The sequence below is a fragment of the Rattus norvegicus genome, chromosome X (genome assembly GCF_036323735.1).
Source record: "Rattus norvegicus strain BN/NHsdMcwi chromosome X, GRCr8, whole genome shotgun sequence".
Classification (NCBI taxonomy): Eukaryota; Metazoa; Chordata; class Mammalia; order Rodentia; family Muridae; genus Rattus; species Rattus norvegicus.
The window spans coordinates 38,163,346-38,179,322 of NC_086039.1; the positions used below are offsets into that span (position 1 = coordinate 38,163,346).

The 15,977-nt window shown below is 39.6% G+C and overlaps 1 protein-coding gene and 1 pseudogene across 12 annotated transcripts in view; one reads left to right on the forward strand and one right to left on the reverse strand.

Annotated features, from left to right (window-relative positions):
• Adgrg2 (adhesion G protein-coupled receptor G2) overlaps positions 1-15,977 on the reverse strand; it is a 125,220-nt gene that overhangs the window by 57,279 nt on the left and 51,964 nt on the right. For 6 of the 12 annotated variants that reach the window (XM_039099517.2, XM_039099515.2, XM_039099516.2 and 3 more), the window contains exons 3-4: positions 15,792-15,910; positions 5,442-5,560 (exon numbers count right to left, since the gene is read on the reverse strand). In XM_039099517.2, the coding sequence (XP_038955445.1) occupies positions 5,442-5,560; positions 15,792-15,793 (121 nt within the window). In that variant the 5' untranslated portion in view covers positions 15,794-15,910. The remainder of the gene's footprint in view (positions 1-5,441; positions 5,561-15,791; positions 15,911-15,977) is intronic. The other 6 variants (XM_063279828.1, XM_039099514.2, XM_063279827.1 and 3 more) reach the window with 1 other exon arrangement.
• On the forward strand, positions 414-1,062 carry LOC103690824 (60S ribosomal protein L15 pseudogene; annotated as a pseudogene).

Genomic DNA, 15,977 nt, shown 5'->3' on the forward strand with positions numbered 1-15,977 from the left:
AAACAAAACAAAAGCAAAACAACCCAAAAAAGAAAAAAGAAAAAAAAACACCACCACCAACAAAAAAAAAAACACCTAGTCCTCATTCTCTCTCATATTTTGTCACAGCAATGAAAAAATAACTATCATGCTCACACTCAGTATCTAATTGGCACCTAGTGTTAAAGGCAACACCTAATGGGCCCATGGCCTCTTTGCTTAGAATCCTACCTAACCTTGAATAAGTTCTCTTAGCTCTAACCATCAAGCATCTATTACATTCTTCAGCTGGTGTCTGTCTAGGATCTTCATACTATAATCTTTGCTATCCTGTCCCTGCTTGTGACTCTTAATATAGCTGCCCACTGGGAACACACGGGCCATTTAAAAAGGTTTCTTCCTTTCCTCTGGTGGCAGGCATCAGGTGAGCCAAGATGGGTACATACAAATACATCCAGGAGCTATGGAGGAAGAAGCAGTCCGACATGATGCGCTTTCCCCTGAGAGTCCACTGTTGGCAATACCACTAGCTCTCTGCATTGCAAGGGCTCCCCGCCCCACCCGGCCTGGTAAAGCACGAAGGCTGGGATACAAGGCTAAGCAAGTTTATGTCATTTACAAGATTCATGTCTGCTGCGGTGGTCACAAACACCCGGTTCCTAAGGGTACACTTACAGCAAGCCGATCCACCAAGGTGTTAACCAGCTGAAATTTGCCCAAAGCCTTCAGTCTGCTGCTGGGGAGACAGCTGGGTACCATTGTGGAGTTTTGAGAGTCCTGAATTCCTACTGGGTTGGTGAAGATTCCACATATAAATTTTTTGAGGTTATCCTCATTGATCCATTCCATAAAGCTATCAGAAGAAATCCTGACACCCAGTGGAGCACCAAAGTAGTCCACAAGCACAGAGATGCGATGTATGGGCTGACATCTGCTGGCTGCAAGAGCCATGGCCTTGGAAAGGGCCACAAGTTCCACCACACTATTGGTGGATCTTGCCATGTAACCTGGAGAAGGCATAATACTCTTCAGTTCCACCGTTACCGTAATACACGTAATATTTGTAAAATTCATATCCAATAAACAACTTAGGACAGTCAAAAACAAACGAATCCCTGCCTACAACACAAGAGCTAGGAGAGACTTGGGGAGAGCATCTCTGGCTTCTCTTTGCCTAAATTCAGTTCCACCACTTCTCATTTCTATATTTGTCCTGTGTTTTGTTTTCCATGACTTTATTTATTTATTCACTTTACATCCTGATCGCAGCCCACCTCTCCTCCCAGTCCCCTCCACACACATAGCCCCTCATCCTCTCTTCCCCTCCCCTTCTTATCTGAGAAGGAGAAGGCTCCCTGTGGGTACCAATCCACCCTAACACATCAAGTCACTGCAGGACCAGGCACATCCTATTCCACTGAGGGAGGACAAAACAGCCCAGTTAGTGGCACGAGATCCACAGGCAGTTAACAGAGTCAGGGGCAGCCCCCACTCCAGTTGTTGGAGGCTTATCATATAAGCCCTTCAAGGAGTCCTTATGGGAGTTTAGGTGAAAAGTCGGGTAGAGTGACCTCTGCTATCAATGCTCGCTATAATCTATTCAGAGGCTCTAGGATTCCTTGTCATCATTTTACCTTAGGGAGAAGCACAGCCCGACAGAAATGACTTCACGCCCGTGTATCTGGGACTAGGACTTTGAGTTGTGAGATGAGCTGACCAGCTACCTGATCAATGCTATAGCGAAATTCATGACTTCAGTTTTCCAAGTAGAAGGTAGAGGTAGAGTAAGGAGTTTGTCAGTGGGTTTGATAGTTTGATGCCAAAGAAGACAGGGGCCATTATTTCAGCTAACTTACTGCTTCATTACCATCTTTCCTCCAAGGAAGAATGGACACTGGAGAATCAAGTATAAGAGGGTAAGAGGAAAGACAGGAAGGATAGGAGAAGGGGAATTATAAAGCAAGTTATCACTGGAATTATCTGCAGCACTGGGAGATCTCTAGACCCAGCCCAGAGAGAAAGTTGGGGATTATAGCTTATGAGATCACCAAGCTGTTTCAAATGTGTAATTGTTTCCAAGACAATTTGGCAGGAATGAAATTATAACTGTCTTCCACTATTATGTCATCTACCCTCTGGAAAATAGAACAGTTTTACCTAAAAGGAGAACCTCCTTCGAAAAATCAAAAAGAAGCAAGACATCAGCTCAGGATTGGAGAACTAGGCAACGGAGATGAGTAGTGACCCACCAGAACAAATTTGGGCTTCCAACAGACTGAAACGGCTCTCGCAAGTGTCATCTAGTTAGACAACCGGATGTATTAAACTCTGAGGATTCTCTTGGCTGGCTGGTGGCCTCACAGACCCACCTCTCCCTGCTGACAAGAGCTAATGAGTCATCTCTCAGGCTTCCAGGGTGAAGCTACTGTGTTTGCGTTCTAGAGCTGGGGAGCCGCTCCTCTCTAGTAACCCCACTGTTCCCTTTCTTCCTCTCCAGGTCCCAGTGACATATTTAACTCTAGCCTCAAACACTTACTGCCCCGAGCAGCCTGGTTCAGGGTACACGGTATCAGCTCCAGAGTCTGGTGGCAAATCTTCATAGCCCTGCGATTTAATTTCTTTGATGCTCAATTTTTCCATACATAAACTGGGGTGAAAACGATACCCACCATGAAGAGTTTGGGTGAGAGATAAATGAGATAATGTTTACAAAGCGCTAGCAAGGCTTGGCTCAGAGCAGGCTCCAAGCATGCACTATTTTCCCCTGTATTCATCTACACATTACCCCTTCACACTCCTTTCCCACCTGGCACTGAAGATGTACCAAAAGACTGAGAGTGCACCAGAAGTTCATGATCAACACAATCCCAGGCAGCACCGATCGGAAGGAGGGATAAAGAGAGAAGGGAACACCGGAGAAAGAGATTTGTGAGATCTCTTTTCAGCTTGATAGAGGAAGGAGTATTTGGCTGAATGTTGGAGGGGAATGTGTTTCTAAGCTGGTGTGAGAAGGTGACCTGGATAAGTTGAGGGAGGGAGCATTTGTGTGAAACAGGGAGGGAAGCAAAAAAAAAGGAGACATTAAGGAGCAGATGACTACTATGGGAACTCTAGGACAATGAAGATCATAATTCAGTATGTCAAGGGATGAGGGAAATACAACTTTCTTGTTTGGGGACAGCAGTGTCCTATATAACTCTAGCTGGCCTTGAACTTCTCATTTCTTTGCCTCAGTTCTTCAGTGGAAGATGTAGCTCTGAGGTATCTGGGTAATCTGAATCAACCAGTATTCGGGGACTCTCATTAAGGGCTCTACTGCTGTTTATTTTTACTGGACAGACTCACAGATGACAAGCAAAGGAGTTTCAGACAGCAGACGACTTAAGATGGCTACAGGAAAGCCAGGCATGGAATGCACAACTGTAATCTCAGCACTTGGGAGGTGGATGCCAGAAAGTCAGGAGTCTGTTTTGGCAATATAGTAAGTTTGAGACAGCATAGAAAGAAATTCTGTATACAGAGTACACATGTAAACTTTTTGGTTATAGGGCCGGAGTTTGAATTATAATTCTGCCCCCCAACCTCGAGCCAAATTTGAAACAGTTGTTAAATACTGGCCAGGATGATGGCCACCATTTTTCATAAGCTTCCAAAGACACCCCCTTTCTAAAAAAATGTCTGTAGTTCCTTTGACCACATTCTTTTTCAATTTCTATATGGAAATGCCCTCTAGTCGATACTATTCAAGACAAACACCAAAATAAATCCTCATATGTTTGATCACATGATTTTGGACAAAGATGCTAAGACTGTTCAAAGGAAAATAAGATAGCCTTTTCAAAAAATGATAGAAAATGGGATAGGAAAAAAATTTAAAAAATGGGATAGCTATAGGCACAAAAATAGCTCTCAGGGAATCCAAGTTGGTTTAAATATGAGTTAAGGATATAAAACTCTTTGAAGAAAACATAGTGAGGAGTCTTCCTGACATTGGATTTGGCAAAGCAATTTTCTTGGATTTGATGCTAATAGACAATAAAGATAAAAGTATATTCATTAGGCCTCATCAGGATTAAAAATTTATATTCATGAAAGAATACCACGGAGAATGAAAATAGAAGATACTTGCCATCATATCTTATAAAGGACTAACATATATAGCACATAAAAAACTAAAAGTCAACAACTTAAAAAATACACCTTTTTAAATGGGAAAATGATAAGAATACACATTTCATCAAATAAGATAAAATGGCTAATAAGTACCCCCCCAAAGATGCTGAGCTCACTAATCACTAAGGAAATACAAATCCAAACCACAGTAAGATGTTACTTCATTCTTACCACCCAAACAAAAGAAAACAGTATGTGTTGTCAAGGATGTGGAGAAACTGGAATCCCTGTGCGTTGCCTGTAGGAATGTGAAATGTATAGCCAGTACAGAAAGCAGGCTGGCAAATCCTCAAAGAATGCAAACGAACCCTGCAATTCTAATCCTAGGTGTACACCCCAGAGAAATGAGAGCAGGGGACTCAGATATTTGCTTGTGGAGGCTCGCAGCAGCATGATTCACAGTAGCTAAAAGACAAACAAGCAAAATATCCAAGAACAGATGAATGAATAAATACAATGTGGCACAGACATACAATAGAATATATGTAGCCTTTAAAAAGAAATAAAATCTTGATAAATATAACTACAACATAGATGATCATTGAAAGGCTGTTAAATGAAATCAACAAAGGGATACATATTCTGTCCCTTTCCACGTATAAGTATTTCCATGTATGTGAGGTGCCTGGAAGAGGCAAATTCATACAAACTAAAATATTAGAGATTATAGTGGGGATAAACACATAGTTAGTAACTTGGATGATGAAAATATTCTGAAAATGGATAGTGGTGATAGTTGTACCAAAACTATAATTGTACTTAATAGCAACAAACAGTCTATTTAAAAGAGGTAACTGCTGGGGCTGGCCAGTAAAGGCAAGTCTTACAACCCAAGGCCAGCCTCTGGAGCTCATATGGTGGAAGGAGAAAACAAATTCTCTTAACAGATAAGTTGTCCTCTGAACAAATGTAAATATACAGATATGTACACACACATGCAAGCACACAAATACACACATGCATAAACAGATGTAAAATGATAGCTATTATATATTTTATATTAACTATGCTAAACATTATGAAAAACGCACAAAACACACATACAAAAAAGATAGACATAAAAAAATGAAGGAAAGATCAGTGAGATGGCTCAGTGGGTAAAGGTATTTGCCTTGCAAGCAACATGACCTGTGTTTGATCCCTAAAACTTATATAGAGGTGGAAGGAGAGAAACACAAAGTTGTTCTCTAACTTCCTAACATGCGCCATGGTATACACTGCCACCCGTCATAAGCACACACACAACAATAATAATTGTGTGAAGGAAGGGAGGAAAATCGACACCTTACCTTTCAGGGATGTAACAAGAATGGCATGAAAACAAATGATGACAAGGAATATCTTGTATATCAGTAAAACCTCTTCAGGCCTGCCAACAGGGCTGTACTGACCCCCAGAGAAAAGCATCCTGGAACAAAATAAGAGGGACAACAAGTCATCACAATTGTCATAATCCCAACATAGTAAGGGATTCAAAGGTCATTCCTTAGGTAAGACCACCTCCAGGTTGCCTTCTTAGTAGTACCATAGCTAAAACTGTAGTGTATCTGCAGAGAATTAGCAATGCCACGTCAGCACTGGCTATGAACATGAAAAACCCAGGTTTGTCAAATGAGGATCACCCACCAAGACATTATATTTAAAATGATAAACAAGGTAGTCCTTATAGACTTCTGGAAAATACATTCAGAATATCAAGACTAAATTAACAAGTAAAATATCGCATACATTATGACCACTATAAAAAGCTGATTACAGACAATGTTAACAATCAGGCATCAAAGACACCTCTAAATGATCTATCTCATATATTTCTTATACTATCAAAGGAAAGCTACACTGTATTTCTTCCTTATTGTGACTTATTACATTGTCATTGTTGGCATTTCTAACAGTCAATATGGCAACATTCTTAAATGCAAGGTTTATATCCGATTCTAATTTAAGAGTCATTTACCATTCGCTTATTTATTCCCAGTCGAGGATCAGTATGTGCCGAATAAGACATCGGGTCTGAATTGGAGGTAATTAGAAACAATATATACCATAAAGACAGAGCTCAGACTTGGGGAGAGCTTAGAACATAAGGAGAACTAAAAGTACTGAGACTATGTCATCCTGCTGAGACGGACAAGAGAAATGGAGAGAGGAAGAATTCAGCAACACATTCATAGGCTCAGGAATGACAAGGAGACCGTGAAACCCAGTGAGCACACTCCTATACAGAAAGGCGGAACATTACTATGACCAGGATTCATAGTCCCAGCTAGCAGAACTCCTGACTAAGGTACCCAATGAATCTAGGCACTACAAGCTGGAGATAGTGTGCGCACACACTGTGGCTGTAGGCAAGAGAAAATGGGTTCAAAGCTCCCAGTTCTGCCATGTAATGTCAGGGTCATGGAAGGGCAAGGCACTTCCAATAGTCAAATGTCTCTATTTAGCAAACTGGGATAATGGTATCAACCTGATAGAACTACTCCAAGAAGTAATGGAGCGATCTCTGACCAGGGGCTGGTACTACTAGAGTATTCTACAAATGTTGGTTACACTCTTCATTCTTTTATTCATCCAGTCATTCAGCAAATCCTTTTATCGTTTTCTAGTTTGCACAAGGTCAGGTAGTGTAGGGATTAAGGGGTAGTGATGAGAAACAAAATTGAAATAGAAAATCCAGTGTTGTCTCAGTCTCCAGGGAAAGCTGGCCATCTTCAAGAATCTGGTCATTGCTGGGTGTGATGGTGCACAGCTTTAATCCCAGCACTTGGAAGGCAGGGGCAGGCAGATCTCTGAGTTTGAGGCCAGCCTGGTCTACAGAGTAAGTTCCAGGACAGTCAGGGCTGTGTAGAGTGACCCTGTCTCACAAAACCAAATGGGAAAATAGAATCCTGTCATTTACTTCTTACAACACTACCAGGACAGTGAGTCTTTCCTTGATATGACATAATTTCTTAAACCATGAAGTGTCTCTGCCTTCAAAAGAGGGCTTACATTTTTAAAAATTCATAAATTGTATGGTTTAAGGTGGAAAATCTATTGTCATGTAGGTAAAGAATTAAAGAGAGGCACTATATCGCAGGCCTGAGTGAGGACTATTCTGTAATTCCTGATTAACTGTTATATTTTAATTATAGCATAATGAGATATGCAGTGAGCAATAGTTTGCCCATGTAACAAAATATAAAAAGTATCTTCTAGAAAACTCCATTCCTTTAAGATATTTACCCCAAGTCCTAAGTGTTGGCTTAGAAGTCTAGCACAAGAGGACATTTAAAAGGGAGCTACTGAAGAAGTCCTTAGTGTGGACAAAGCAAGCATGTACAGGAGAAATGTGACTGATTTAGGTCGATCAACTTCCAAAGCAGTCAAAAGTAAAAAAGAGGAATCAGGAAGCCATGAGTGATAGATAGCACAATTCAATTTCTACCTCAACTCTGGTAAAAGAACATCATCTGGCAAATCTCTCATAAAGCATGTGTAAATCTCTCCTGCATCACAGGAATAGGCTGAGCTAGGTTATTTACACTGGCTTTCTGCTGAAAACAACTTAAAACCATGAATAAAATATTAAATATGTCTAGACAAGATGGGAGATTAGGTAGGAAGCCAGGAAGGTAATATAAACAGTAAGGTCAAGTGAGGCACACTTGGCTTTCAGATGGGAAGTGTGAAAGAAAACTAGTTATGGAGAAGAGAACCAGAAGGCCAGGATAGACTTACTAAAAGTCAACAAAGGCAGGAGAGGGAAATTCAATATTTGGACTGAGAGTCCAAACTGGTAGAGAAAAACATTAATGTGGATTCAGGAATCCCACAGAATTGCAATTATAATGAGCAAATAAAAAGAGATCTACACCTAGTCACCTCATAATGAAACTGGAGAAAACAAGATTTTCACAAAACACCTTGACAATGACCATTACATTTCAAAGGAGCGACTGTTACATTGACCACTCTCTTCTCAGAAGCCACAAGACAGTGTAATATTACCTGCAATGGGTGGAGGGATCATTTTATTCCCAGTGAAAATACCCTTTGTGAGTGGCAACAAAATGAAGACATTTTCAAAAAGACAAAAACTGTTTTGTTTGTTGTTGTTGTTGTTGTGTTTTCCACCAAAAATGTCCTTGCTTACAATCAATCTTAAAATGCATATTGAGGAAGAAAACACTAGACATCACATGCAAGAAGACAAAGACATATAAAGAAGGTGCATAGTATACATTCCTAAGATATGGGTCAAGGACTTAAAAGATGCCACAGTTTTCCCTTATTCTTTTAGACTCCCTCTCCAATTTCAAAAGGCGCTGTGTATTCTCAGGTGGTCACTGTAGCCAGCCTCTCCAATTTCCTTCCACAAGCATGGATCCTTTGGTCATCTAGCCCTTCCTTTGGTTATCTACCTCTTGGGTCTAGAAACACGTGCACATTCAACATGATTTTCTATGGGGAAGAGCTGTTTTCTCAAGTTCTGAAAACAGTCTCAAAATGTTTGGATTGGGAATTCCAGGGTTCTGGATTCTCATAATAGAGTCTAGAAGGAAGAATTAAAAGAGGAAAAAAAAGAGGTGTGCTTCAGGTAGGTATATTTTATTTGCGCAAGAGACTTCTTATTCTTTGGACAGGGGTTCAACTAGAAAAAATATTGAAAGGGGACCTCTAAATCATGAGTCACAATCCAGAGACTATGATTTTTCAGTCCCCAGACCTAAGGGTAGCAAATCTGTCAAATCCAAGTGAATTTTGACTCTATAATAAAGGGTAATGCTCTAGTTACATATTGTTGCTGTGAGAAAGCAACCTAAGGGAGAATTCATTTCAGCTTTCAGGTTATAGTCCACCATTGAAGGAAGTCAGGGAGGGAACTTAAGGTAGAAGTTGATAAGAAACTATAGAGGAACACTGTTCCACTGCCTTGCGGTTAGACTCATGTTCAGCTAACTTTCTTATATAGCCCAGACACATATGCCCAAGGAATGGTGCCACTCACAGTGGACTTGGCTTTCCTACATCAACTAACAACCAGGTCAACCACGCACATATATGTTCATAAGCCAATCTGATCTGGGCAATCCTGCAATTGAGACTCCCTACTCGGGTGACTTTAGGCCTTGTCAAGTTAACAAAGCTAACTAGGGCAAGTAATAATCTCTTGTGGGGACTAGGGAAATAGCAAGTAAAAACACAGCAGTGGTGAGAAGGTAGCTCAATTGGTACAGACCTTGGCTAGCACCAGATAAAAATGGACACGCTAACACACAAGACAAATCTCAGCACTTGGGAGGTGGAGGGAGGAGAATCAGAAGTTCAAGGTCATTCTTGGCTACATGGTGACATAGTGAGCTTAGGGCTTTCCTAGGCTTTATGGGACCTTGCCTCAAAAACAAACAAACACAAAAAAACAAAAACATCCCACAAAAACACATATGGTGTGTGTGTGTGTGTGTGTGTGTGTGTGTGTGTGTGTGTGTGTAACTTATTTTCAGTAATGGGGATATATATGTATAGATATAAATCTATGTATGTATCTGCCATATATGTAAGATACATGAAATAATATAGAGACAAAAAATGAAAATTTAAAATTAATTAAAGTCTTCAAAGGATCTTGCATTCATCCTAGCTGAGGCTAAAGGTACTACTTATCTTAAAATATGGAAAAGTTGAGTTGATATGTTGCATGTTTGGGGGATGGGTACTCCCTCCATCTTGCTATGTTGCCTAGACTGGTCCTGAGTACCTGAGGTGAAATAATCATCATGCCTCAGTCTTCCTAGTAGCTATAATTAGAGAAGGCATGATCAACTATCAATGCATTACAATTACTGTATAAGTTATTAAAAATAGAAATGATGGGGTGTGGGAGATTCACTTGAGTGGTAGAATAGGGCCTGGATTTTCAGTTCCCTGTATGGTGATGGTGGGAAAGGAGAACAGGGACAGGAAAACTGGAAATGATCCATCAAGTTTCCTAAATAGTGAAGAGGAAAAAATGGTGTTTGAAACAGTCAATTTGAAAGAAAAACAAAGGGGTGGGAGAAGCACCTTAGGAATGGTTAGGAAAATAATAGAGTATAATAAATTTAAATACATGTACACTTCAATGATTTTTTTATATATAAATGAACAAAACAGTTCCATTAAAAGGCAAGCATATAGCAATATTTTCACTTCTTCCTTTCTAATTTGTATCCATTTGACCTCCTTTTGTTGTCTGATTGCTCTGGCTAAGACTTCAAGTACTATATTGAATAAGTAGGGAGAGAGTGGGCAGCCTTGTCTAGTCCCTGATTTTAGTGGGATTGCTTCAAGTTTCTCTCCATTTAGTTTAATGTTAGCTACTGGTTTGCTGTATATGGCTTTTACTATGTTTAGGTATGGGCCTTGAATTCCTGATCTTTCCAAGACTTTTAATATGAAGGGGTGTTAAATTTCGTCAAATATTTTCTCAGCATCTAATGAGATGATTTTGTGGGTTTTTTCTTTGAGTTTGTTTACATAGTGGATTACATTGATGGATTTCCCTATATTGAACCATCCCTGCATCCTTGTGATGAAGCCTACTTGATCATGATGGATGATTGTTTTGATATTATACTTAAATGACCCCAAAAGTTCCACCAGAGAACTCATAAGCCTGATAAAGAACTTCAGGAAACTGGCTGGGTATAAAATTAACTCAAACAAATCAGTAGCCTTCCTCTACTCAAAGAATAAACAGGCTGAGAAAGAAATTAGGCAAATGACACCCTTCACAATAGTCACGAGTAACACAAAATACCTCGGTGGGACTCTAACCAAACAAGTGAAAGATCTGTTTGACAAGAACTTCGAGTCTCTGAAGAAAGAAATTGAAGAAGATCTCAGAAGATGGAAAGACCTCCCATCCTCATGGATTGGCAGGATTAATATAGTAAAAATGGCCAATTTACCAAAAGTGATTTACAGATTCAATGCAATCCCCATCAAAATACCAATCCAATTCTTCAAAGAGTTAGAGCAACTTGCAAATACATTTGGAATAACAAAAAAATCCAGGATAGCAAAAACTATCCTCAAAAATAAAAGAACTTCTGGGGGAATCACCATCCCTGACCTCAAGCAGTATTACAGAGCTATAGTGATTAAAAACTGTATGGTATTGGTACAGAGACAGGCAGGTAGATCAATGGAATAGAATTCAAGACCCACAAATGAACCCACAGACCTATGGTCACTTGATCTTTGACAAATGAGCTAAAACCATCCAGTGGAAAAAAGATAGCATTTTAAACAAATGGTGCTGATTCAACTGGTGGTCAGCATGTAAGAGAATACAAATTGATCCATTCTTACCACCCTGTATAAAGCTTAAGTCCAAGTGGATTAAGGACCTCCACATCAAACCAGATACACTCAAACTAATAGAAGAAAAAGTGGGGAAGAGTCTCGAACACATGGGCACTGGGGAAAATTTCCTGAACAGAACACCAATGGCTTATGCTCTAAGATCAAGAATGAACGAATGGGACCTCATAAAACTGCAAAGCTTCTATAAGGTAAAAGACACTGTCATTAGGACAAAATGACAACTAATAGATTGGGAAAAGATCTTTACCAATTCTCCATCCAATAGAAGGCTAATATCCAATATATATAAAAAACAAGAAGTTAGACTCCAGAGAATCAAATAACCCTATTAAAATGGGGTACAGAGCTAAACAAAGAATTCACAGCTGAGGAATGCTGAATGGCTGAGAAGAACCTAAAGCAATGTTCAACAACCTTATGTCATCAGGAAATGCAAATCAAAACAACCCTGAGATTTCACCTCACACCAGTGAGAATGGCTAAGATCAAGAACTCAGGTGACGACAGATGCTGGGGAGGATGTGGAGAAAGAGGAACACTCCTCCATTGTTGGTGGATTTGCAAGCTTGTACAACCATTCTGGAAATCAGTCTGGAGGTCCCTCAGAAAATTGGACATTGAACTACCTGAGGACCCAGATATACTCCTGGGCATACACCCAAAAGATACTCCAACATACAAGGACACATGCTCCACTATGTTCATAGCAGCCTTATTTTTAATAGCCAGAAGCTGGAAAGAACCCAGATGCCCTTCAACAGAGGAATGGACACAGAAAATGTGGTACATCTACACAATGGAGTACTACTCAGCTATTAAAAACATGAAATTCATAGGCAAATGGATGGAACTAGAAAATATCCTGAGTAACAATATGAGTAATGTAATCCAGTCACAAAAGAACACACATGCTATGCACTCACTAATAAGTGGATGTTAGTCCAAAAGCTTGGATTACCTAAGATACAATCCACACACCACATGAAGGTCAAGAAGAAGGACAACCAAAGTGGAGTTGCTTCGGTCCTTCTTAGAAGGGAGAACAAAAATATTCATAGGAAAAGATATGGAGACAAAGTTTGGAGCAGAAGGAAAGGAGGAAAAAAGTTTGGACTGAAGGAAAGGCCATCCAGAGACTGCCACAATTGAGGATCCAACCCATATACATACAGCCACCAAACCCAGACAATATTGCTGAAGCCAAGAAGTACATGCTGACAGGAGCCTGATATGGCTAAGAAGCTCTTCCAGATCATGACAAATACAGAGGTGGATGCTCGCAGAAAACCACTGAACTGAGAATGGGACCCCCTTTGAAGGAATCTTAGAAAGGACTGAAGGAGCTGAAGGGGCTCGAGACCCCATATGAACAACAATGCCAACAACCAGAGCTTCCAGGGACTAAAACACTACCCAAAGACTATACATGGACTGACCCAGGGCTCCAACTGCATATGTAGCAGAGGATGGCCTTGTTGGGCACCAATGGAAGGAGAAGCCCTTGGTCCTGCCAAGGCTGGACCCCCCCCCCAGTGTAGGAGAATGTCAGGGGGGAGGCAGGAAGGGGGAGTGGTTGGGGAGGGGGAATGCCCTTATAGAAGAAGAGGGGAGGGGATGGGATAGGGGGTTTATGGACGGGAAACCGGGAAAGGGGGATAACATTTGAAATGTAAATAAAAAAAATCCAATAATTTTTTTTAAAAAAGGCAAGCATATATAGGTCAAAAAAAAGAAACAAAATATAACTCAACCTCCAACTCCATGCTACTGTCAAGGCACACCTGCAACTTATTACTGAAAGCCTGAGAGTGAAAGGATCGGAACAATCTAAGTCAACATTGGTCCAAAGGGAAGTAATCCTAGGGATACAGTGCAGGGGGAAGTGTTTGCTTAGTATGTATGAGACTTTGACTTCAATCCCCAATACCAACAATAAATTTTGCCAAACATGGTGGTCTAGTCCTGAAATCTCAGCATTTGAGAAGCAGGAGGATCACAAGCTCAAGGTTATCCTTGGCTAATAGCCACCTTGAGGCTATATGAAACACTGTCTCAGAAAAATAAATAAATACTATATTTATTGACATCAGAAAAATTAGACTTTAAAACAAAAACATCACTTTATAAACAAGACAGTTCCTTCCCAATTTAGCCTGACCAATAATATAAACATTGTGTATCAAAATATGGGGTATAGTTGAGGATATAGCCACACAGATATTATATATATATGTATATATATATATATATATATATATATATATATATATATATATGGTTGAAAGTTAATAAATTAAGGCCCCTGTTAAGAAAGTTGGAAAATAACAATATGAATCCAAAGAAGAAAATAATGATAAAGTAAGAGCATAAAATGATGACTTAGAAAAAAAGCAGCAAGGAAAGAATTAATAAGGTCAAGCTATTTTCTGAGAAGACAATGCTAGTAAAAATTGAGAAGCAGGGTAATAGGAAAGGGAGACGGAACAACTAACCAAGAGAGCCAATGAACATGGCAATATCATGCAAACGCTACGGGCACAAACGAGATAAAAGGATCTTAATGACAATTTCCTTCAATGGTTTAAAAAAATCTACACAAAATGGACCAAGTTCTGAAGGGGGCAGGGAGAACAAGAACTATTAAATCCTAAGAATATGTACGACTACTAAAAGTCTCAGGAATCTTCCCACCATGAAAATTTATTGAAGAAGCAAAAATTTTAGCCTCCCCAAAATTCAAAGAGGCACAAAGAAAAAATAAAATAGAGCATATCTTAATTCATTTTCATCAAGGGAAAGTCTTCATGTTTTGCTACATGCATATTCACATGTGTGCATGCACACACATGTGCAATTGACAGAATTCTCTGTTACAGAAACGCATAAGAACAATCATAAACCTTCTAAACTGAAGTAAGCACAGTAAATATAGGACAAAAGAATTTTGGCACTAAATATCTTTTTCGAAGATAAAGTCACGAGGAACTAAAGCCAATATTTCTGTTGTCAAAGAAACACAGCATATTCTCAAAGGAAAAAAAAACAATTGATTTCACACAAATGATGAGGCTAGGTTAACTGTTAAGAGGTGAAGTGGTGTGAGAATGGCTTCTGAAAGGCAGCTTGGAGTAATATTTACCACAACACATATTCAAGCCAGTGTGTGTGTGAAGGTTTTACATCCCTAGGAGCAAATGGAAGGAAAATGATTTGTTTAGTCTACAGAGTAGTAGAAAATGATGTTCTCAATAAGCCTTAAGAGCTTTCTGAAACAGGAAAAAAGAAACTTTTATTTTTAGAACGTGAATTGATACCAGACTGCAAAATTGGAAGTCAATTATGCACAGCAAACATATACTCAAAAACTGGGGGGAAAGATGAATTTCAGCTCCCATGCACACTCCCACATTTCCCCACTGCACTCCTGAGTGTTCGTTTGAGTTACTGGAGGTAAGGGGAAAACCCACTTCCTCTCTCTCCTCTCACCCTTCAGGATCTTTCCCCAAAGCTCAAAGTACATATGTTCAACAGCACAAAACAGCAAACATGGAGCTAAGAGTGCATGCTTGGCCGAGCAAACTGTGGCATCCAAGTGCCACCCCCTACAAGTATAACCTTGAGATGTCCATTAGCCTCTGGAAATCTTACAGCTGAAGAAATGGCCGTGATAATAAGGCAGCTTCATAGAGTTCAATAGGAAATAAATGACGTAATATATTGAACTTCTGCACAGAGTCAAAGCCTTAGCTGTGATTATAAGCGGTCAGAATATAAAGTCTACAGTGTACTCTAATGCTGAATTTGAACGTATTTTTGAATAATTTCTTGTATTTGTTCATCTAGTTTTCATATATTTCGGAGATTCTCTTGTATACATGATACTCTGCTAGGGGCTCTTGAGTTTTCAATGAGTAAAACGTATTTGTCTTGTCCTTGAGAGTTTATAGCAGCTACTTACGTTCAGTAGCTACTGGTATTGTCCGATAACTGGTAATGTTTTCCAAGCCTGGTAAACTTAAAAGACACTTTTTCTTCATGGCTGATGAGGTTCAGGTTGATGTAACAATAAAATGAAAAGCCATCGAGTACAGTATGGTCTTCAATTGAGAATTAGACATCACCTGCTTTAAATCACGGCATATATATGTGTAACCCTATTGGGTGCTTAAACCTTATTTATAACATTAACTTACTAATACCTATATTTTATTTATTATTTATTATTTATTTTGTAAATTCAAATTGTTATAACGAATATTTATATTATTCATAAAAATTTGACAACTTACATCAAGTAAAACCCAGAAACAACTACTGTTTGAGTCCCAAAAGAAAGGAAAAGTGATGGTGCTGGACAACGCAGAACACTTGCTAATACACACAAGGTCCCAGGATTCGGCCCCAAGTACTGCAGAAGAAAAGGAAAGGATGAAAGTCAGTAGTGGCTTCAGAATTTGTCTAGAAGGAAGTTAGGT